General features: G+C 34.5%; 1 protein-coding gene across 3 annotated transcripts; it reads right to left on the bottom strand.

Moving 5' to 3' along the window:
* Positions 1-338: 338 nt before the first annotated feature.
* Positions 339-15,932, bottom strand: esr2b (estrogen receptor 2b). Of its 3 annotated transcripts, XM_043255317.1 has the most exons (11): positions 15,713-15,932; positions 9,719-9,745; positions 8,541-9,008; positions 7,581-7,771; positions 6,923-7,039; positions 5,796-6,146; positions 4,808-4,946; positions 2,886-3,019; positions 1,927-2,110; positions 1,617-1,835; positions 339-1,130 (listed from the first exon to the last, which is right to left on the bottom strand). In XM_043255317.1, exons 3-11 carry the CDS (start codon positions 8,930-8,932, stop codon positions 1,064-1,066), a joined length of 1,794 nt encoding a protein of 597 aa, XP_043111252.1. In that variant the 5' UTR covers positions 8,933-9,008; positions 9,719-9,745; positions 15,713-15,932; the 3' UTR covers positions 339-1,063. The 3 variants fall into 3 exon arrangements, with proteins under 3 accessions (XP_043111252.1, XP_043111253.1, XP_043111251.1); XM_043255318.1 differs by lacking the exon at positions 9,719-9,745 and having other exon boundaries at positions 1,604-1,835; XM_043255316.1 differs by lacking the exon at positions 9,719-9,745.
* Positions 15,933-23,968: the final 8,036 nt, after the last annotated feature.

The following is a 23,968-nucleotide window of genomic DNA, read 5'->3' as shown; positions in this document are numbered from 1 at the left end:
GTGTAATTTCTTTTAACCAGATAACTACAGTAGGTTAATTCCCAAGGTTTTTTTTTTTTTTGGTCCCCTACACCATCCCTTTGAAGCACTGGCTCTGGAACTTGCGATACTACTTTGTGACATGCAAAATTTATACACTGCAGCTTTAAAATGATTGCTGCTTGTTTGGACACTTGAAGTGTTTACACAAGGATGTACGGTTATTAGCTCGTAGCACCAGAAAACTGCATTCGTAATTACATCTTATAATATAATTTGATATAGACGTTTCATGTGTTGATTGTGCTTCAAAGCCAGGCTTTAAGAAAACATCTGAACGAGGCCTCAACACTCCCAGATATTTTTAAAAGCGTTATATTTACTGCCAGTGACAAGTACTTTATGAACCACGAGAAGCAACACAGAGCCGCAAACAACAGCACTCCAATGTCTTACAAATGCACAGACGCAGAGTACAAAATGCATAAACTATTAAAAGTGTGCGTTTCATTTATATTGGCCGGTCTTCAGAGAAACAGTCAGGTTCAAGTCAGAGGTTCTCTGTCATCTTGGATGGCAAACCAAATATTTAAATGTGCAGTGTGTAATTTCGCCAATCTGTTTGAATGGCTCAAAAGAACACAACATAGCTCTTGATCAACCAATGGCATGATTTAGGGGTGGTGCTAGCTGGTTGCTGAATAATGACAGATGGGGGAGTGTTTAAACAGTTTCTTGCTACTGTGTTTAGCACAGAAATTACACGCTTTATATTTAATGGAACCAGCCATTAAAAGGATTCCATTTGTGAATGCTGAAAATGCGATTGGTTTGAATAAGATGTATTCCTCTTCAGGTTGACATTACGGCATAATAGGAAAGCAACAGTTCAAACTGCATTGTGTTAGAGCAAGACTGAGAGCCAGTTGAAAGCCCTGTTTGGTTCAGGTTGTCGTTGGTCAAGTTTTTTTCCAGCTCTGGTTTGAACCCCCTCGACCCAACATTGGACGATAAGTGGCTCAGATATTGGATTCATATCCATTGCTGCATCCAGGGAGATTTTTACACCACAGAAGGGATACTGTCAGTCTGTGTCCATCCCCACTCGATGCATGCTACAATGTAATGTCTTATCAACTGTCTCTTCAGCTCTAAAGAGACAGACACAATACATGTTTGCTTAGAGAAAAAAAGCCTTGTATGAAAATGATACATTTAAAGAAATATATGATGATTCAATAATTATTGTTTTTCAAGGAGTGGAACATTTAGAGAAAAGGCTATAATGCCTTAATGCTAAATGTTTAAACGCAAAGAATGGAAGGCAAAAATCCAAAATCTGAAATTTTCAGACTCAAATGAATCTTTAGAATTTTAGCATGATTTGTTAACAAGTTGCGTTTGTTAACATTAGTTAATGCACAGTGAGCTAACATGGACTAACAATGAATGATTGTATTTTTATTAACGTTAATAAAGATGAATACTATAATAAATGTATTGTTCATTGTTTATTCATGTTAGTTAATACATAATGCTAGCAAACATCGCATTGTAAAGTGTTACCCATAAGCTTAATTATCATTCGCTTATCTTGTGATAAACTTGAGGGTGGATTTCTTACTATATACACTCACTGTGTACTGTCCCAGGTCTCCAGGTTGCTCTCTTTCAGTGCAGACTGTCTGGATGGGTGGTCTGTGGTCTGTGTGTCCGACCGGAGAGAGGCTTCCGTGTGAGCCGCCAGCATCCGGCTGCTCTGGGATGTGTTGGCATCCAGCATCTCTAGCAGAAGATCATACAGCAGCACCACGTTTTTTCTCTTCATGGTTGACAGATGCTCAATGCCTTTGTTGCTATGGACGACAGAAGAAAGGAGCAGTGAGCCAGTGAAAATTAAAAACATGAAATGCTGTGAGAGTCTAAAAACAGGGTCTACTGTGGTACCTGAGGTGTCGAATATGTGAGAGCAGCATTAGCAGATGAGCGAGACGGATGGATTGCTGCTGCGAAGACAAGCTTGTTCTTGAGATGGTCCAAACTAGAGCGTCAGTCACAGAGTCCAGCAGCCTCAGAACCTTCCCACGGCTCTCTACATCTTCAGGAGTCTGTGACAAGCTTGAACAGTTATCTGTTAATGAACACACAACAGAGGTCATTCACACGCTGTTAAAAAAAAAAAAAAAAAAAGTTGTTTCAACTTGAAATAATTTGTTACGGTGCATAAGATTTTTAGTTTAGTCAACTAAAATGTTCCAGTTGTCACTTTAAGTAACTTAAAATTTCAAGTTGACTAAACTAAAAAAAATTTAAGTCAGCGGGGTACAGTGCAACATCTGATGTGGTTAAAGAGAAAATGGTTCATTTTGTGATAGTGTGACTGAAAAAAGGTTACCATATAGTCACAACTTATTTCACAGAGTCAGCAATAAAACTGTAAAGTCTGATATATAAAATAATAGCCTGCTAAAATATTCTTTAAATTATTTAAATTGTGTTTTTGTGTCAGATTTGATGCACAGGCTTTTATGGCTCATATAGTGTGATACAGTGAGAATACAGAGCTTATATTTAAGGCAAAAAATATTTTATTTAAAGGGCTCAAACTATTAATTGTACATTTTAATCCAATCAAAGTTCAAATGGCATGTTTTTAGTAAAGTTTTGATCATGTATAAGTTATTCACGTATCAAAGATGATAAGCTTTATAGGGTTAAAACACAAGAGGGCGGCATTGGCAGGAGAGCGCTGACTAGTCATGTAAATATAGTTTACATGTTATAATTAGCATGCCCTACAGTTATGTAGAGGAAAAAAACAACATACAAACTGAAATTTAATCCCGCACAATAACATACACACATGCACATGCACACACACACACAAACACAGAGTAGTGTCATACTGGAGTTGAGAAGGATCATGGCTTTGAGACAGACGTATTCCTCTCTCTGAAGCTTCAGCTCTCTGAATCTGGAGGTGGTGGCCAGCAGCATGTCAAGGATCTCCATGAAGCCTTCAACACAGTTGCCTTCTTCCCTGAAAGAATTAGAGAGAGAGGAAGAAAGAAAGATAAGTACGAAACAGATATAAAAGGGAAAAGGCTTCACTTCAGCCATAAATAATAAATAAAGCCATAAATTGATTTTATTATTTCATTATATACACAGTATACCAATAACAATAATAAAAGCATGGCATCTTGTGGCATGACTCAACTGTACTGAAAAAGATGATCTAAGTATCAGTTAAAATAAATATATAATCAATTCATAGAAAAACTAGGTAAAGATAACACTTGCTAACATACACGGCTCATTTTGAATGAATACTGATGGCCTTAAAGTGTCAGGTGTAAGACAAAGGAAGTACATGCTCTCTCATACACACACACACACACACACACACATAAACTCAATCCTGTGTGAGAAATCAGTAGTGCAAACTAAGCTTGTGTTATGAGAACACATCAAGGTTTGTTAAGACCCTAGAGATAATCACCAAGGAAGAGGAATATTTAATTCCCCACAAATGAATAAACAGGTGTACACACACACACACACGCACATGCCATGCATACACAAAAGAGAGCAAAAACATAGCATTTTTATACAAATACTTTGTTTTTGCATCTCACAATGTGAGTATGCTGGACACAAAAAGTAGAAGATTATCTAAAGGTCAATGAATAAATCCATTAAACATCAGTGTTTTTAATTTTTCAGCTCTAATCTAAAGAATTCTACATATTGACAGCACAAATGCATTTTTGGCATATCTGGTAAAAGCTGTTTTATTATTTTATATTTTGTCTCCAGAACAGAATAAAACACTGACCTGATTTGAACAAATTCAGTCCAAACCACACTTCAAATCCAGTTCAATTAATTGTTCGAGATACCAAAGTTAAGCACCACATATGCAGACTGATATCTATACTTTTTTTATTTTTATTGTTTTCTTTAAAATTAGGATATTAACAATAACAATAAGCTCCAACAATAACGACTACTAGCTAGGTTAGCTAATTAACTTAAAAGGCACATAAACATGTTAATCAGTTCATACTGATTTCTACAAAAAACATTTTTTTGTAGAAAAAACACATGCTTTCCAAGTTTGGTCAGGTGACGTTTGACTTATACCTCATTTTCAGTTTTTACAGTTTTTAAAAAAAAAAAAAAAAAAAAAAGTAACTTGGCATAGAGCTGAATGCTGCAAAGCCAGCAGACGGTCATTAAATATGGATAAATGAATAATAATGGTTCAAAATAAAATCAGTAAGTGTGCTCTGCAGTTCCACCTTCTTTAATGTTTCTTTAACCTCCTTCAGTTAATTTCTTATGTTCAGTTAAACAAGGTTAGGCACAAGTTAATGCATAGTTATAATTCAACACAGCACTGTCATGTTTTGTCATACTTTAAAAAAAGCTTGCTTTTAAAGCCAGGTTTCTCATCACTCATCAAAGAGTTTTGCTCCAACCCTAATCATGCACAACTGAACAAGCTATTCAATGTCTTCAAGATCGCTAGGTTACAGGGAGGTAAGTTTCAATAGGGTTAGGGCTACAATCTACAGAAAAGTGGAGCATAAGTAGTTGAGAGCTCCTGCTTTAAAAATCTGTTGTAAAAGCACAATTAACATCCACATGTTCTCCCAATGGCAAAGGGATTTAAACTTCCTGAAAATGAATTTGTTGTAAGCATATCAGTACCATGAAGGTCTGTCTGCAACACATTCTGATCAAAACATTCAGTATGTTCCTCTTCAGTGTGTCATCTGTGCTGTGAAAGGAGCCATTTTCCAGCGTCAGTGGGAATTTTTACCTGTTGAGTTTGAGGTCAGGTGAGAAGATGAGCTTCCCGGGATGATCCACGGATCTCCACATCAGTCCCAACATCAATATATCCAGCCAGCAGCATTCCAACAGATGCACCTGATCAGACAAAGTCAGCTCCACAAAACCTGCCAGAGGAGTTACAAACACATAAATGTCTTCTGGAGCACACTCTTACACAGTTGCTTGCCCTTCAAATGCCAGAAAGGGCGTGCGCATGCACTCACACAAAATCATGCTTTTTAATGCATTTTGTCATTTCAGGAGCATCACAGCCCCTGCTCGCTATTTCACTGCTACTTAATGGAGAAGCAACATTCTGAAAGAGACTGAAAATCCTTCTGTTTTGGAACAACATGAGGGTGATTAAATGATGACTGAATCCCATTAACCTTTTAGAAATTGCAATAAAGTATTTATTTGTAACAAATCATTGCATTAAGAATTTTATAAAATCACTTCCAAAAAAAATAAAAAAAAATAAATGTATATTTAGGTTTCCATATATGAAACAAAACAGAAACTTGAGCAGTTTCATATATTATCATCTATCCCGTACAAATATGTATGTATAGTACATGTTGGACACACACACGTACATGTATATCCATTCTAAAACACAACAATACATATGAATATTGTATAATGTAAAAAATATATATACTTCTAAAACATGAATAAGCTTTACATACAGCAGATAAATCTTTAGTATATTTGTTTTATAAATTTGACATATATGGTTGCAACAAATGTAACCATATAAAAAAATCTTCATATAGATGTTTTATTATACAGATTTTATATATGTTATAAATTCATATCTTCATCTAACCATATGTATATAAAAATTTACATAGGTAACATATATAAAATATAACACTCGATAAAGAATGATGCTAGTCATATATTACGTTCAAAAGTGCAATGTGTGGCAAATTATGAATTATAGTATTTCAGGTATTTATATAAGCACACACCTGGTATCTTCTTCGCCCAGCTGATCATGAGCACCAGTTCCTTGTCAGCGAGGTTGGTTAGTGACATCATCATGCTGGCCTCCGTGTATGGCTTCTTTATTGGCTCTCTCAGGTAAATCTGAGGAGGCTCCGCCTCCAAAATACAATTGACCAACTGCTCTGGAGAGAGGCTCCGGCCACATCCCTCAGCTCTGTCCCCTGAAGGGAAGAGTGGATGAGTGGGACTGAGGGGAAATTCTAAATGAGGCCGGGAACGAACTCTGACCCCTAAAGCCCCGCCTGAGATGTCTCGGCTCTGGGAGTTACGTCGATGACGGGCACCTCGGTAACTACAGCGTTCCCGCCTCACACCTGTTTACACACACAATCACACACACGCATCAAAAGTGCATACTCAGCACAGCACACACTGTCCAATATGATAACACCTTAGTTTAGGGACCAGTTCTCACTATTGACTAGTTGCTTATTATTGGCTGTTTATTAGTACTTATAAAGCACACACAGTTATTAAGGGGGTTACTCAACCCTAAAAAGAATGTACTGAAAAAAAAAATACTGCAGCTGACAGAAAAGCACCCTGTCCTTTGCGTCCTGTCAGTATTCTCTAAACTGGTGCTATGTTGATGCAGAGAGACAAATTATTGAATAAAGTGCTTATTCTTATTTTCTTTGCCTAAAAAGTATTCTCGGCATTTCATAGCACTTATATTAAACAACTGATGGAAGATGGAGTATTTTGATGCTGTGTTTCATACTTTTTTGGACCTTGAAAGTTCATTACTTGGCAGTCAATGGGACAGCCACAAGCCTCCTGGTTTTCATCCAAAATGTCTTAAATTGTTTTGTGAAGAACAACAAAGCTTTTATGCATTTGGAAAAACATAGGGGTAAGTGATTAATGACAAAATTTTCATTATGGGGTGGAGTAACCCTTTAATACTTTATCCTGTATTCCCTGTATTAAACCGACTCCATACCTAAAAAGCTACCTTACTATTACTAAGCAGAAAATTAGGGGTTGATTAATGCAAAAGTTGTAGCTAACAGTGATGCATAGTGAAAACTGGTGACCCCCAGTAAATAGTAAGTGGCTACACACAGAAAAGGAAGAGGCGGCTGCCTACCACACTTCATCATGCCCACTTCATAGCACTTGCGGAGTCGACAGGCCTGGCAGCTCTTGCGTCGGCTTTTGTCAATGGTGCACTGATTGGTAGCTGGACAAATATAGTCATTATGCCCTAAAGAAGATTGGGAAAAATTTATTTAAATTAAACTCACAACCTAAAAATCTTGTTAAAAGTCAACAAAAAAGTCTTGTTAAAAGTAATAATAAAAACAAATTTTTAAATCACACACATTGACTTTATCATATTCATTTGTTATCTTATCTGACATTTGAAAAATCTAAATAAATATTCCTGTATAATCTTTTTTTTTTCAATAAAGTAATCTTGGAGATATTAGTAGGAAGACTGCAAACTGACTAAGAATTTTTTTTTTGCATGAAATTAATGTAATGTTTTTTCATTATTTGTGTCCTTTAAAGAATAAAATACTCTGTGGTTTTTATAGAGATTTAGTATTTGTAAAAAAAAAAATAAATAAAAAAAACAAACCAAAAAAAAACACATATATCTTGCTTTTTAATTGAAAGGTTAAAATAGTGCTATACATCTCCTTAGAAAATGGCAAAACCCTCCATTTATTAACATGGCATTTCAGAACACATCTGAGGATCATGTATTTATTATGTTAAATGGTTACATTGACCAGTGTTACCTTGAATGCTGCGTTTGAAAAAAGCCTTGCACCCCTCACAAGACCAGACACCATAGTGATACCCAGAGGCGTAGTCATGACACACTGCACAGAAGTGTGTGTCTCCTTTACTCAAAATGCCTGGTGAAGGATTCAAGCCTTCATCACCATCCGGTTGCTGCCCTACCAGCTTTGCATGAGTAAGGACAGGACTATAAAAGATAAAGGTACAGATAAAGAATTTTTTTTGCATGTATTTTCTAAAAAAAAAGTGAGGGATTCTTGCTAAATAACATTTTGAATTAGCTTTTATTGTTGTATATTTCATTATTAGTTTAAATTCAGTGTAAGTACTTTTGTGGTTTGTATAATTTTATCAGTGTTATTATTATTATTATTTTTTTTTTATTCAAGAATTTTAGTACATCAAGTTAAAAAAACACACAGATTCCAAAATCCTGGAAATGATTATTACTGTTTAATTTGATAATCGTATTATCTCATTTGCTTTTTAAACCATGAAAATATCCAATATAAATATGTATTTACTTTTTTTTTGTCCCTTTCAGATCTGTCTAATCTAGCTAGATTTTACAAAGTGACAGGTGAATTTGTGGCAGGAACATCAAAAACATCATGGTTATTTAACACAAATTATTTAATAATTTACATTACAGTCTTTACTTTAATAGTCTATTTATTATTGCCAAGCTATATGCAGAGTTCTAGGTAAATTTTCTCTATTGCATTTAAAACAATAGTTTCATAGTTTGACATACATTATCCATGTAATATTCTTTATCGAGACTGCTATTGCTACATATGTAACTTATATAATTTTATGGTTAGATAAAGATATGAACTTATAACATATATATAAAACATATATAACATCTGTAAAATATGTATATATACATGAGTTCAAAGTGCCTATATGAAGATTTTTTATATGCTTACATTTGTGATCTGCTGTTTTCTCACCTGCCCTGGTTAATGGTGTGTGTTTTGGCGTCCTCCCAGGTGGTGTGTGCGTGTGTTTCGCTGTAGACCAGTGCGGTGTGGGGAGGCCAGAAGATTGTCGAACTTAAAGGGACCAGGCTTTCGGACACGGGGGGATGAGTGTACCCCAGCACTGTGGAGGACACGGGGCTGTAGAGCGTTAAGGCTCCGTGGCTGATCTCTCCCCCATGCGGTGGTGAATAATCCTGACAGGCTTCCACATACGGAGATGGAATGCAGATGGTTTGGCTGTCCATGCCGAGCTGGGACGTGTACAGATGGGGTAAGGTGTTAGGCGAGTCCCCTCGACTGGCCTTCCCGGAGTCCAGGGCAGGGGTGGCTGAAGCAGGGGCCGGACCAGGGGAGGAGCTCATTCTGGAGAATTCAAGCGAGGTCCTGGCTTGACAGACTACTGCATTGTAGGCCCAACAGTGTCAGAGGAAGTGCTTGCTGAAGGACATAAAAAAAAGAAGTCGGATATCCCTTTCATGTTAAACATACAGTACTGTTCAAAAGTTTGGAGTCAATCTTTTCTTTTTATTTTTTTTTTAACTTTAAGAAGTTTCATGCAGTGTGTAACACAGCTCTAAGTGAGCGAAATCAAAGTTTTATATCTGAAAGTGAACCGTGTATAAAGTTAAAGTCTCTCAAAAAAATGAGTTGACTCTGAATCACTGAAGCGAGTCGTTCTTTAAAACACTCTGACATTAAAACAAAACATTAGCATATTTCCTGTCCACTTATTGGTCTTTTCTCGTTGGTCTGAATGAAAATGGCAATTAATCATTTGCCACTGGGTGCTGCTTTTGGACTTTTAAGAGTTCACAAACAGTGCTTTGAATGAAATATACCAAACAACGAAGTGGTTTGGAAAAAAATCATTAATTGAATTAATTGTTTGGGAGTTGTTGAACAAAAAAGGTAAGAGGAAAAAAAACATATTAGAAGAAAATTTAAGAGTTTTTGACTTTGCATGCATGTCAACCTGAACCAAAATATGAACCTCATAAAATATGAAAACTCATAATGGGGGAATCTTTATGTTTTTAAGGATTTTCATGTTTTTTCCAGAAACAAATCTTTGCAGACTACGTAAAGACAGCTTTCTCAAAAAGACCAGTAGGCCTGTTTTTTCTATTTTTATTAGCAGATGCACTTACCTTTACAAAATTTCTTTGAAAACGTGCCTGTCACAGAGGAACATGATGCATATTTTAATATAATTATTTCTAAATCTGTCCAAAACACATGATGCAAAGTGAGACTTGGAGAGGGAGGTAAATAGCTTTTGCAGTAGGTTACACTGCTCTCTTCTGGGAGATGCATCACTTCAAACTAGACAGATAACTGCTTTTTTTCATGGGGGAGTGTTTTGCAGATGACATATTGAAAGGTTCTACTCCAGGAAATGAGGTAGCCTGTGAATAATTTACTTGTGATTGAGGTTATAATAATCTACTGGTAACTGTCCAAAACTGCTGTCAAGTCATTTTGAAAGATTTCCTTTGGTTTGGATAACAGTAGTAACTATAAGAAGGATCTGTCACGTTCCTAATATTGTAGAACATTTAGAATAGTAACTTGTAGAAGCCAGTTTTGGAGCATACAGTAGAGGCACATCAGGTCAGCATTGGTTTTAATTCAAATGTTTATTTAGTAAGAGATGTAGAGGAGAAAGTTCTTTTAAACAGTTTGTCATGAAGGTCCAGAGTCCACTGTGCTTCATGTAACACTGAAACCAGAGATGAACAAACAGACTATGAGAATTGTCAAAAGAGCCAAAATCAACAGCAGGCTGTGTGTGTGTGTGTGTGTGTGTGTGGGAGAGAAAGCTGTTAGTATGTGACCACAATCCAGGATCATTAAAATAATGCAAGTCAGCATACAAAAAAATGAAGTGTCACTGAATAATAAAAGAAACACAGAACAATTAAATATGTGTGTGTGTGTGTGTGTGTGTGTGTGTGTGTGTGTGTGTGTGTGTGTGTGTGTGTGTGTGTGTGTGTGTGTGTGTCAAATAGTGCATTCCAAGTGTTATTTTTTATATTAAAAAAAACAAATGACAGGAGTTAGAAAGAGCAAAGAGGAAAGTATCAGAATTAATTGTTAGTAATAATAAATTTTTTTACTAGTATTTTGAATTCATTGTGTAGTGTTTTAGGGTTGAGGTAAAAAAAAAGCAGTAAATGATGGCTTCTTCTCTTTGCGCTGCAAGCACACATGAAGACATCCACCTAAAACCTCCCTGTGGTAAAAAAATAATAAAAAAACCTTCCCAACTCCAAAACCATCTTTCTGTGTCCATAATCTGTCTCTATATTAAATCAGAATCACAGGACACTCTTGAATTTACTGTGTCTTATGACTAAAAAAAATATTTTTTTATAATTTTTTATAATAATTGTTTTCTATTAATTATATGACGGTGAAATCACTCAAAAACTGTTCATTAAGCTCAGGCTTTTATGATCATTACTATGAATTATATTTGAAATGATGTACATTTATTTTTAAATCTACAAACACTCAAAACTACAGGCTTTACTTTAATACCCAGAGTTCCCCGTTCTCTGGGCTAAAGGGCATCTATGGGTCTTGGGTCAGAGATCTGGCCCGCTGCCTCGGTAAACACAAAGAATAAAGGTGAGACGTCGCTGTGCCAACATTATTACTGAGACAACTCCTGAAACATTGTGTTCTATCTGAGAGAAGAACACATGTCCATAAAGAATATACCCGGAAACATTATGCTGAACATTCTCTGTAAAAACATGACATGATAAAGCACACTGTGGAAACAGAACACATGCTGTAAACCAGCACTAATAAATACACCAGCAGCATGTGACAGACAGCAAAGAGGAGGCAAAGTCCACTGTCTGGGTTTAGGCTTTTTTAGATTTATATCATTTGAGTGTTGACAACAAATGCAAGAGGTTTATCATAAATTAAACACATTTCATAATAGTAAGAAATCACTTATGCTTATGAAATAATATAATTTAAAAAAAATTAAATAAAATTTTTAAATAATAATAATAATAATAATAATGATAATTTCTTTCAGTGATGGCAAAGCTTAATTTTCAGCAGTCATTACAACAGTCAGAAAACATCAGCTCAATGAATAGTTATTATTTATTATATATTTTTGAAAACTGTGATAAATAGAAAATTTAAAAAAAACAGCATTTAGCCTATTTGACATAGAAATCATTTGTGACAAATTTGTATAAATACCTTAACTTTTGACTACTTTAATGCATCCTTGCGAAAAAATTTTTTTTTTTTTAAAAATGTAAACGTATAATAAAGTTTAATATTATATTATGCTTTTTAACGATATTGTTAATTTTTAACAATCCAGAAGTACAGCATCTAGATTGGGAAAGAGGGGTGTTTGATTGTACTTCACAACACCGGGTTTCCACACTATAGCCAATGATTTTCTATGACATTTTCATCTGTTATTAAAGGAGAATTTTTGCTATTAAAAATAATTTCACAAAGAATTCACTCAAAAGAAACAAATCTGGCTGATGAAACCTGTTACAGCTAAGCAACTAGAAGTTAAATTCACTACAGCAATGCTTGTTCTTGTTCTACGGGTTTTAAAAATGACTATAATCTTTCCAGGCCTTGGAACTGAACTTGAACATCCTGCACAAGCCCCAGTCTGGAGAAGGTGCACTATTGTTCGAGGCACTCTAAAAATGATGTCTCTGTATTATTGCAATTTTGCCATCCAATTGATTCAAACATTTAATACCTCTCTGAGAATAAAATGAGTTCAAAGGAGGAAAAAGACACTGCCTCACTCTTTATGTTTATCTGCCACTGTCTCTACTGAAAAGGGGATTTTAGTTTATTTATTTAAATATAATATTTGGAAAATGCAGTTCATAAGCTATTTGGCTTCATAATTCTAAATATTTGTTTTGTTTCATGTCTGTATTGTTGATTATTGTCTAACACAGACCATTAGAGGAGTGTTTTCCAAGGAGTCTAAGTACAATTAAAAAAACAATTAAAATAAACGGCTTATATTTCACCATATAAAAATCTCACGTGCAATCATATCACAGGTTTATCATTATAATATTTATAATAACAATTTTACGCATTTAAATGTAAGCATGAATTTTTAAGCCATTTTTAAGCATATTTTTAGGCCATGTTACTAAAGCAACTTTTGAATGAACATTTCACTGGAAGACGGAGAAAGCACTTTCTTCTTGCCACTCTTGTAAAGCTCTGATTGGCTGCGATCCAGACACACATACCACCGAACAAAAGGCCAAGGACAGGACAAAGAAACCCCTACACATAGCACACACACACACACAGTCCCTGGGAGAACTTTTCTCCATCCTAATATGGTCCTCCTGCCAACTTGAGATTTCTTTGAACTTACACAAGAATTAAGTTTCCATTTATATCATATCGGGCATTCGACGGCCCACATCCCCCCAAGTAACTGAGCCTCGTATCTGCACTTGTAGTGAACCTTCACGCAAATAATTATGCACACTCTTCTGTGTATATGTACGCACATTCTTCACACTTGTAACCACTCCGACCGCTGACACTATTCATGCTTTCCTAATTGAGGCTTGCTTCTTTTTCAGGGAGTGAGGGATGATAAGAAAAACTGGCCTTCTGAAAATCTGAGGCCGAGAGTTCTCTGGCGCAAACATTAAGAGAGAAAGTTAGAAAGCGTGATTTCTGAAATTACTAAATGACACACCGTCTATAAAGTGTATATGTATATGTGTATATGTGTGTGTGTGTGTGTGTGTGTGTGTGTTTTGGTTGTGTCCACGGCTAAAGCCTGACCTAAAACCCAGCAATGTCTCATTTTATGCTAAATGCTAAAAAGGTCATTACAGCTCAGGTAGTTCTTTTCATAAAAACAACATTTATGTACAATATACAGGAGCTATAAGTAAACGCACATGGTTTATTTGTGCATACGTTTAATACTTGTCTAGTGTTTTTTTTTTTTAATGATGGCATCAGCAGAAATACCACTGATTTTAATGATAACAGGCCATTACATTATGTTCAGTGTGAACTGTCATTCATTGCTCAAGAGGACAAGGACCTCTGTCTAAACTGATAAACAGTTTCTTCCCCTCCTTCACATTCTCTTGGGTGTCTTCATGAGACAAATGAACTGAACTAAATTTTCTGTTCTATATGTCACTTTTTTAAAAGGATTTTTAAAAAGGTAAATAACTTGGATTAAAAAAAGTAAGATAACAGATGAAGCTATAATTAAAATATGAACTTGAATAATACGAGGGGTACAGGTGGTCCTTGCTGTAAAAAATAGTGCTCTCAAACAATTAATCAAAATTAATCACATACAAAATCTATTTTTTACATAATATATGTATATGTATGTGTTTATTTATTATATGTATATATATATATATATATATATATATATATATATATATATATATATATATATATATATATATATATATATATATATATATACAATATGGATGCAATTAATCGCTGGTTTTATTCATGTCAAAAACACTACATAAGACTGAATCAACTTGACTGAGTTGCACTTTGCACTTTTCACCGTGACATTTTTGTCAAGACAACTCCTGTATGCTTTACAAAATACGTAATTAATTAGAATATTATCTGTGAAAAGACATTCATAAATAGAAACATTTTGTATTTATCTGCTAAATTACCTAACTTCATTAATAATTTAATTTAATTTAAGAATAAGCCTTTAGAAAGTTTAAAAGATTATGAAAAATACATGCACTTGTAACATAATATGAACAAAAAAAAGTTAAAAAAAAAAAAAAAACAGATGACAAGCAACTGTTGCTAAAAAAATGGATTCTAAAAGGGTTTTAATTATACATTACTTTATATGCTACTTCTAAACAACTACAACTGAATGTTGTAGCAGTTCTTTATTTTAGTTACATGGGGTTGTGGTTTTGGATGAAGTGCCTGCAGAACAGAAATTTTGGAAGTTTTGAGCTTGGCCTCTGTGATGCAAAAAGCAAAACAGGAATACAAAACCACAACAGATGGTCATGTTAACACCACACTTAATGAATATGTTATCTAAAACGCTCTCTTTTTGTTATAAATTACGCCGTTCGATGTGTTGTCCTTTCTCATTTAAAAGGTTTGAACACCCGATTTTATGATTTCCTTCTGTCACTGAACTCATGCCTCATCACTAATGTCATTATAATCTTATCACGATCAACATTGAGTAATAGAAGTGTTTGTGCAGAGCCAATAAACACTGTCTGCAAAAAGTCTAGAACATGACACCAGCAGACACATAATAATCACTATAAACTAAGCTACAAATTAAATGCAATAGTTATTCCCAGACTTTTGTGTTAAACTTATATTATAAGTTATTAACTTTTATCACTGAACTAAATAAGTTTTAACGTACCTTGAGAGGAACTCCCTTCCTAAAATATAAACCATTTTTAACATATATAAAGCAGGATTATATATATATATATATATATATATATATATATATATATATATATATATATATATATATATATATATTATTATTATTATTTTATATTATATTATATATTATATATTTTTTTATTTTATATAATTATTATTTTACTTAAAAATACTTTTAATATGTAATTTTTTTATAGCACCCCCTTGTGGCTTTTTTGGGGTCCCTGGGCAAGATTATACTGAAGAACACTTGGGTATTCATCACCTAAACATCGAATCAATAAATTCATAATTCATTCATCCACGCAACACGTTTCATGAAGTGTTTTCCCCTCAAAATACCGAAACAACATCTTTGGCATCACAAGCGCCCTCGTTGGCCATTTCAAAGGTCTTTAAAGTTTTTAAAACCTTTTCTCTCGCATAAACATTATCCGTTAACGCTCTTTTTTTTTTTACAAAAATTGCAAAGACAACAGTAGCTTCCGGGAAAATACGCGAGTTACTATAGTTACTGTCACTCGCGTAAAATCACAATTCGGTGTCTTTTTCCTTTGGCTCGGTTTGTATTTTTAAGTCAGTGGCAACTAGCACTAATTTTGCGCATTTTTAAAGAAAGGGAAATATGGTTAACGTTTTGGTACGGTTTGACGGTAGTTAGAAATAGCACTTACCGATAGCAGGCAGGCAGCAGGTGATGTGAGCCGGAGAGCAGAGACCTGTTTGATCAGCCGTGAACGCGCTGCGCAGCCTATCGACCGGATTTAGGCAACTGCGCTCGCAAAGAGAAAAAAAAAGAGCACTGAAGTTAGCAACAGACGCAAGAGAGAAAAAGTGAGAGACATGCGAACACCTGGTAGTGTCCTAGAGCGCTATGTCTTATTGTACTTTGGCAAAAATCTGTCTTTGGATATAAAGATTAGAAACGCGCGTCACCGGCAGCCGCGCCCTCCCGGAGCCGCCCCCAGATTAAAGCTGAAGCTGAGATTTACAAGTTATGACAAACAGACTTCAAACTCTTACTGAATACAGTGCTTTTGTTATCACACGTGAATGCATGCAGCATTTAAAAGTTTTCCGTTGCCAAGCTGTGGGAACTTCTTGTTATTATTTCATGCATTTTTATATTCTGTCTAGAATGAAAACGGGCCACGAGAAACAGAAGTACAGTTTGTCAGGAGCGCACGTGCAGTTTTTTTAATAAATAAATAAAATAAATAGATCCGTGGTCAGGAAAACGTAAACATTTGGGAATGCTGAAAATTGCGTGTGAAGGCGGCCTATCCCTCATAACCTCATTTTCATCTGTGAAATATAAATTATGGCATATGCAAAGGTCTAATGAATGTTGACCCAACAGGTGCAATTGGTCCTACCAACTTTTTTGAACTAACCTTGCTCCGAATGCATTTTTATGCTACATAATGCAACTTTCTCAACTTCCTTTAACTCACCCCGCTGACTTTTAAAAAATGCAAACTAATTCATGTTTTTTTTGTTTCGTTTTGTTGTGATTAGATTAGATTTTACGCAACAAAATATTGAAGCACCCTATATACAATCTGCAAATCTTGGCATTTCTTTATAGTCCAATAGGGTTGGTCAGCTCCAATTCAAGGCAACAGTGAAACACAAGCTGAAACAGGAGACAAATTAAAGAACCATGTGTTCCTTTTCAAGACCTCTCCACACTCTTGCAGGCTGGGGAACTGAGTGGAGAGAGAGCGAGTAAGAGAAAGACAGGGCAATGAGTTGAATCTTTCGTTCCGTCATATGCTGCTTGTACCGCTTCTCGGCAGGCGAGGCTTAATTTTGCAGAATGCTATTCGTAATTATTTCTGAATTACAGTTATTTCTCCAACTGCTTTCCATACGGTAGCAGTAATGGCAAATGCCAGGTGGAGTAGGCAGAGCTGGGTTTTAGGAGAGTCCATTATCTCCTGTAATAGACTGACGGTGGAAAAATGAGCTGGCATTCACTTTCCAAAATGGAACTATTGGTTGGTTCAGTTAATGGCTCAGGGCAGATATTTCAATAGATAACTGGGTACCCCAGTATTACATCCTGGCTCTTCATTTAAGCCAGTTTAGGTCTGATCTTAACATCATATGTGAGGAGTACAGAAGTATAGAAAAGAAAAAATAGAAAAGGAAATTGAAAAATGTGACACTGACAAATGACTACCAGCAACGGGGAGCCGTCAAACTGGCTCTGGGATTTGGTTCCACGTCCTAATGGACTTTTTATGATGCCCTAATGCCTAATTCTGCACAAATGAAGAATTGAATCGTCCGCCTATAAAAGATTTGCCAAAGTCTGTTGCAAATTATTTCAGGCTTAGATTTATGTGCATTTGCACACAAGTAGTGATCCAGAATCAGATTCTTGATTGTCAGACACTGATCTCAATCAGACTTTCCAGGAGAGTAAAGTGTTTGCCTGAATACATTTTAATGTAATTTTTCAGTTCAAAGAGTTGAATCCATCAAGTCAGCCGTTAAAAAAAAGGACTTGTTTTAAGGTTGCCGTGTCCGTGAACCAGCTGGTTAAAGACCTTCTCCTGTCTGAATAATAGACTGCACTCAACCTATCTGTCTCTATAAAAGAGCAACGCACACTCTTTTTTTGGAGTAAAGCAGCCTTTACCAAGGCCAGAAGTCAATCTTCTCTTTTCTGTTTCTGTGTAATGCTAATGTTCTCACTTTATCTATCCATTTAGATTTAATCATTTATGTTTTTTTTATCCAAGGCCACCTAATTAAATCAAATTTGAAATAAATGAAAAATAACATTTTACAGTTAAATGGCACTCCAATGAGTTTAATGAGTTTCAATGGGGGGCATTTCTGTCCAAAAGGTTCAGAGTGGAACAATTTTGTGTAGCGCAAAGCCGATTAATTAAGCGAATTGGAAGTGAAATAATAAAAATGTATAGATCCGGCGATAACACTGAAAAGGACGAAGGCCGCGCAAGGGTTAAATGCTCAGAGAAGCGGTGTGTCTTGAGTCTTGAAGCTCGTGAGATCTCAGCAGATGGAGGTGGAGGTGGAGAAACTCCATCATCAAAGAGAAACGGAGAGAGTGAGTGAGCCTGTGTGGGACAGTTCTATTGTTTTTACTGCACAAGTAGGTTTAAGTTTCTTGAACAGAGCTGTTATCTGAGCCCACTTAAATAAAGATACTCGTAGGAAGACATGAGTTGATTCATGCTGGAGAAAGCACATGTTGAAGATGTTTAAAGGGTTACAAGATGGTTAGAGAGAGGAACACTGGAGACACTGGTCTCCAAGAAAGAACGAGCAACATGCAAATCACTTTCTATGTTTACAATTTTATTGGCTTATCAAGAAACTTATCAAGTCAAACTGATTGCAATGTGTAGTTTGTTGATTGTAATAGAAGCAATCTAGTTTTGAGTTGTTTTGTGTTGTCCCGCACTCCCTGGCGTTTGATGATATTGTTTCCTGGTTCAAAGTCAGCAAGCTAAAATCACCATGAAATCAAAATTGATTGCAGCAATTAACAAACATCAATGATCCAATGAATTCCCAATCAACAAAATCAAAATCCTGCTCCACCTTGCATTTTTTTCTCATTTTAGGTATGTCACAATAAAGACAAAAGTTACAGTATAACAGTAGTAGCAATAGATACTCTCATTTGTCTTTTTTTTTCAAACGGTCTGTTGTACTAGCAAAAGATTGAGTTATGATATTTGAGTGAAAGATTACGAGGTCAAAATATTTATTTTTATTAAACAGTAGGCTGTGCACTGTTCACAATATAATAAATAACACGGTTTTCATCGCCAGAACCAAATTCACTTTGGTAAAAATGAATTGAGGTGTTCGTGCTTTAAAATCCAGTATGATGGAGTAGAATGTTGTGAGAAGTCTCTGGCTGATCTGGCGTTATTCGTAAGTGACCTTAGCAGCAAAAACTTGGCAAAAGAGATACTTCCACTTTAAACCATGTATGTGCTGAACACAAGGAAGATTTTTCCATCAACCCTCTGAAGAAGGACAGACTGTGCTGCCATGGCAACATGCAGCTAATTTCCCAAACCTTGGCTGCTGAGGTCACGTGACTAAAAGAGTTAGAACCATGCAAGATGCTGTTTGGAAAAAAAAGTCATTATATAGCAATAAAAAGATGCTGGAGCATGCAGTTAAACTTAGTCTGAGTGAATCTAAAGCACATTAAATATAAAGATAATAAAGAAAAAGTAGTTCAGGATTTAATATTATCATTACTTAATGCAGTAGGTTGCAGTAGAATTGTTGTAAGTTCTTGTAAGTTCGCAATAATTAATACATTTATTAAAGTTATCAAATTTCAAATTATTGCAAAGTTCTGCTTAAAAGTAACTCTCAGTTTAAATGAAATTTTACCTATATAGCTTCTCTATTACTATTGCTTCTCTGTTACTATTGCTTCTGTATTATTATTGCAAAAAAAAATGACTTCACAAATAAATTCACAAATAAATGTAGAAATACATAAATAAATAAAGAAAGAAATAAATTAAGACATATGCAGAAATACATAAATGAATGAATAAATATAGAAATGCTAAAATAAATGAATAAACAAAACAAAACAAAAAAACCCCAACTGGTTTGACCGTATATTTTCAAAATGCGTAAGTATTTCTTCATTTATTTATTTATAAATGTATTTCTTCATTTATTCGTTCACGCATTTCTACATGTATTTATTTATTTCTACATTTATTTGTGAATTCATTTCTTCATTTATGTATTTATTTATGCTTGAGTATTTTTTTGTCCTCCATAGTGATGGGAACAAACCCTTTACTCTACAAATTAACATTTGCCACATAACTCAATCTTTTTTTGCACAAGTGACATGAGTGATACCTTGAATCATGCAGCTTATTGAGAAGAGGTATTCTCAACCCAAGAGAAATCATGGAGATCAAACATATCGCATGGCTACTAAATAAAGTAAAAACAGATTAGATTTTGTGGTCTGTGTTTCTAAAAGAACAGTAAAACGGTCATATTATTTCAATTTAAAATAACCTTTTTCTGTTTTAGTATGTATTTAGAATGTTATTTATTCCTGTGATATATTCAGCAGTCAGTAGATGAATAGACAGTTTAAATAGATTTATATTTATTTAAAATATTTTTTAGTAACATTATAAAAGTAAATACATCCACATGTGAAGAATTGATGAATTCATAATCAAAACCCCATAAAGATACCTCTGAAGATTTACTTGTGAAAAAAAAGAATGAGAGAAAGCAGTGAGAGAAGGATCTTTTTCTTCTCTTTTTCCTTTATTGGAATAGGTCTGACACTGTAATGCACAAAAACTGGCTCTTTTTCTTCTCTTATACTTCATTCAGCGCAGCTGTGTTTGGATTCAGCGTCACAAAATGCAGGTAAAGCCATTCAGACGTTTGAGATACTGGGATGAGCTTCTATAGTTTTTGCAAGATGTTTCAACTCTCTGTTAGGTTTTTAAACTCTCGTTCAATGCTGCTTCGCTGGACTTGCTGAGCTTTTCTGAGTCCAGATGTTGTTGAAATTGAAATCTGGGACAAAATCATAAATTTTCTTGAACACTGGAGGGGGGAAAGGGCGTTGAATGCCGGAGCTTCTTCTCAAAGACTACTTTCTGTTCTAAGCCACAGTTTATTAACAAATGAGTCTCGTTTTCAGTTCATTGAGCAAATTCCATGTGACTGCTGCAATGAAAGTTTTCTTTAGAGTTTTTATTATTTTAAGAAAGAGACCCACTAAGACAAAGACAGAACTTTAGTTTAGTGTCTCTGTGTGTGTGTGTGTGTGTGTGTGTGTGTGTGTGTGTGTGTGTGTGTGTGTGTGTGTGTGTGTGTGTGTGTGTGTGTGTCAGTATCAGAACGGAACACCACTGCCACATACTGGACCATAGCAAGTAGGACACCAAATCAACAGCTAGAAAAAAAACATTGAACATCACGGCTGAGTTTTCTGAAAAATCAAAGCGCACGTAGCTTCCAGGAACCACTTGTACATTAACACTCACAAACAGATTAACAGAAAACAGGGAAAGCATGTGCAGACAGAACACACACACACACACGGGTGCCCTTTAATTATCAAATATCAACCTGGAAAAATATTATTATAACATTATTATATAAAAATAATCTGGAAATTATTCAATATGTTTGCAAAGAAAAAAAAAATCTTTTGAAACTTTAAATGAACTTTGGAAAAGGTGACTATTGAAACCTTCGGTTTCAATAACTCTGTCATAACACGAGAATACTTGAGACAATATGAGAGAGAATTCTTTGTTAAATAAAATATTCATATTCATATTCCTACTGCTAATTACATGGTTTGATATTATTCAGATTTAATAATGCATAAGCAAATAGTATTTAAGCCCCAGAATCTGCCAAAATAAAAACTCATTATCAGAAATATGTTTGCATTCCCAAAACAAAGAAAAGACATAAAAATGCTATGCTGATATTTAACCTTTTTTATTTCATTACATTTTTAACTTGTTTCAACTTGTAGTTAAAAATAACAAGCTGCCATTCTGTTCAAAAGTTTGGGGTCATTGCATTTTTTTTTTTTTTAAATGTATTTATATATACATTTTTTTATAATTTTAAGGACAAATTAATATCATTTCATTTCAAATTAATTCTGGTTGGGATTTTTTTGTTTTTCTTTGTTTTTTTAATTAAATATTCTTGAAAAAAATTAGCACAGCATTTTTTAACATTGATTATAAGAAATGCTTCTTGAGCACCAAATCATTATAATGGATCGTGAGAGACTGAAAACTGGAGTAATGGCTGCTGAAAATTCAGCTTTACTGTTATAAGAACAATTCACATTTTAAAATATATTAGAAAACAGTCGTTTCGAACCATAATGACAGTTTTTACTGTAGCCAATGTGTATAAATAAGAGACTTACTGCAAAAACATAGCTAGAGATGTTTGTCAATTACTATGTAATTTAATAGTAAATAAAGTAGCCTATACCTGTCCTACTATAGTGAATGCCAGTCTGCTGTCTGTCCATGAGCGGACCTGAGCTGGAAAATAAACACAAAACAACCAGGTAAACAACTATGCACAGTAACAAACAACCACAGCAACAGTGAACACCTAGAACTATTTATCTAATAAGTACGCACGACCTTGTGAAACTATCTAATTTCTGTCTGAGTAACATTAAAGTGCACCTCTTATGGGTTATGAAACCCAACAACAGGTTGAGATGCCTGCAAGGTAAAAAAAAAACAAAAAAAAAAAACACTTTCATTTACTTAACATAATATTCTTTATTTTTACCTTATTTGCTCAACGACTCCCAAACGATGCATTGAAACTTGAACGATTATTTTTTTCCAAACCCCTCCTTTGAATGTGTCTGCTTGACGCGACGCTAATCTGCGGCGTTTGGTCATTTCATTTAAAGCAATGTTTGTGTGCTTTTAAGGCTCCAGAAATGCTCCTAAATTTACATTTTCATTCAGATCAACGCTCATTTTTATTCAGACCACCAACTCACGTTTTCCCGGGTTATATGCTATATGCTAACATTTCATGTTGATGTCAACATGAAAACGACTCGTTTCAATGACTCAGAGTCGACTCTTTATTTTGAGAGACAATACTTTTATTCACGATGCGCTTTCGGATTTAAAACATTGCTGGGTGTTTTCAATCATTTAGGGCTGTGTTACACACTGTTATATGATTTTTTTGGCGTGTTTTTTACGCATTTTTATAAATTAATCAGCGGTTAATGTAGCTTTAACTGCTATATGAAGTTGAACGTAGTTATAAATGCATGATGTAGTTATGTCGCCCTCTGCTGTGTGACACGAAAAAAAATGGTGAATTAGATTCCCTATGAAAATTATTTATAGACAGTATATTCTTATGTCCATTTTATTAGCAGTTTGAAATCTATCATTCTTACCTTGTTTAAAATATATTGTTTCTCTGCCTCCTTCTCAAGGTTCGTGATAATCTGCCCAAGTGTTTTGTGTGTCCAAAACAGAAGGGCCTTGATAAACCATTCACAACCTTGACAAAGTGAAGATTAATGTCTCTCTTTATCATAGTTTACAACCAGGGAGATATGACGGCTCCAAAGAGACACCACAGATGAGAGCAGCACAACCTGGACATCAACAGGACTCTTCAGTTTGAGTAGCAAATTACTACAAACAACTAATCTTTAATAATGAGAGTAGCAGTAGTGGTAATAAATTATAAATTAAATAACATCACAACAACATGTTTTCTCTGCTGCTACAAGCCTGTCTAAAAAACATTTACTTAACATTTAATTCGCATATCAGATTTATTATAGAAGACACATACTCATTGGCTTGAATTTCTATTACGCAAACTCCATCTTACAAAATATTATATATTATTGCTTTATAATTTTTCCAGATTTTATTGCGTTTTTTTTTTCTATCAAGGCTGTATGAGCCAACATTTTGAGCTACAATTGTAATATACATATTAAAAAAATGTTATACAATTTGTATTGTGTGTGTGTGTGTGTGTATATATATATATATATATATATATATATATATATATATATATATATATATATATATATATATATATATATATATATACACACACACATGAAATATAACGTATTGAACTAAGGTTTTTTTTTATAGTTCTATTACTTCCATTTTAATAAAAAAAATACTGTGGAGGAAAAAAGTAATGTAAACTCCAGGTCAAAAACACTTTGGAGAAAGAAAAAAAAAAAAAAAAAAAAAAAAAAAAACTGTTGTAATCCATATTAATTATTGTGTTACTCATGAACACCAGGAAAGAATGACTCATGGGATTATCTGGAGCACTTATATAGTTACATTTCATTTTAAAGTACAGCAGAAAAAATAACATGAGACAGC

This window comes from Puntigrus tetrazona, chromosome 13 (assembly GCF_018831695.1).
Source record: "Puntigrus tetrazona isolate hp1 chromosome 13, ASM1883169v1, whole genome shotgun sequence".
Classification (NCBI taxonomy): domain Eukaryota; kingdom Metazoa; phylum Chordata; class Actinopteri; order Cypriniformes; family Cyprinidae; genus Puntigrus; species Puntigrus tetrazona.
This window is presented reverse-complemented; position numbering and strand designations above follow the sequence as displayed.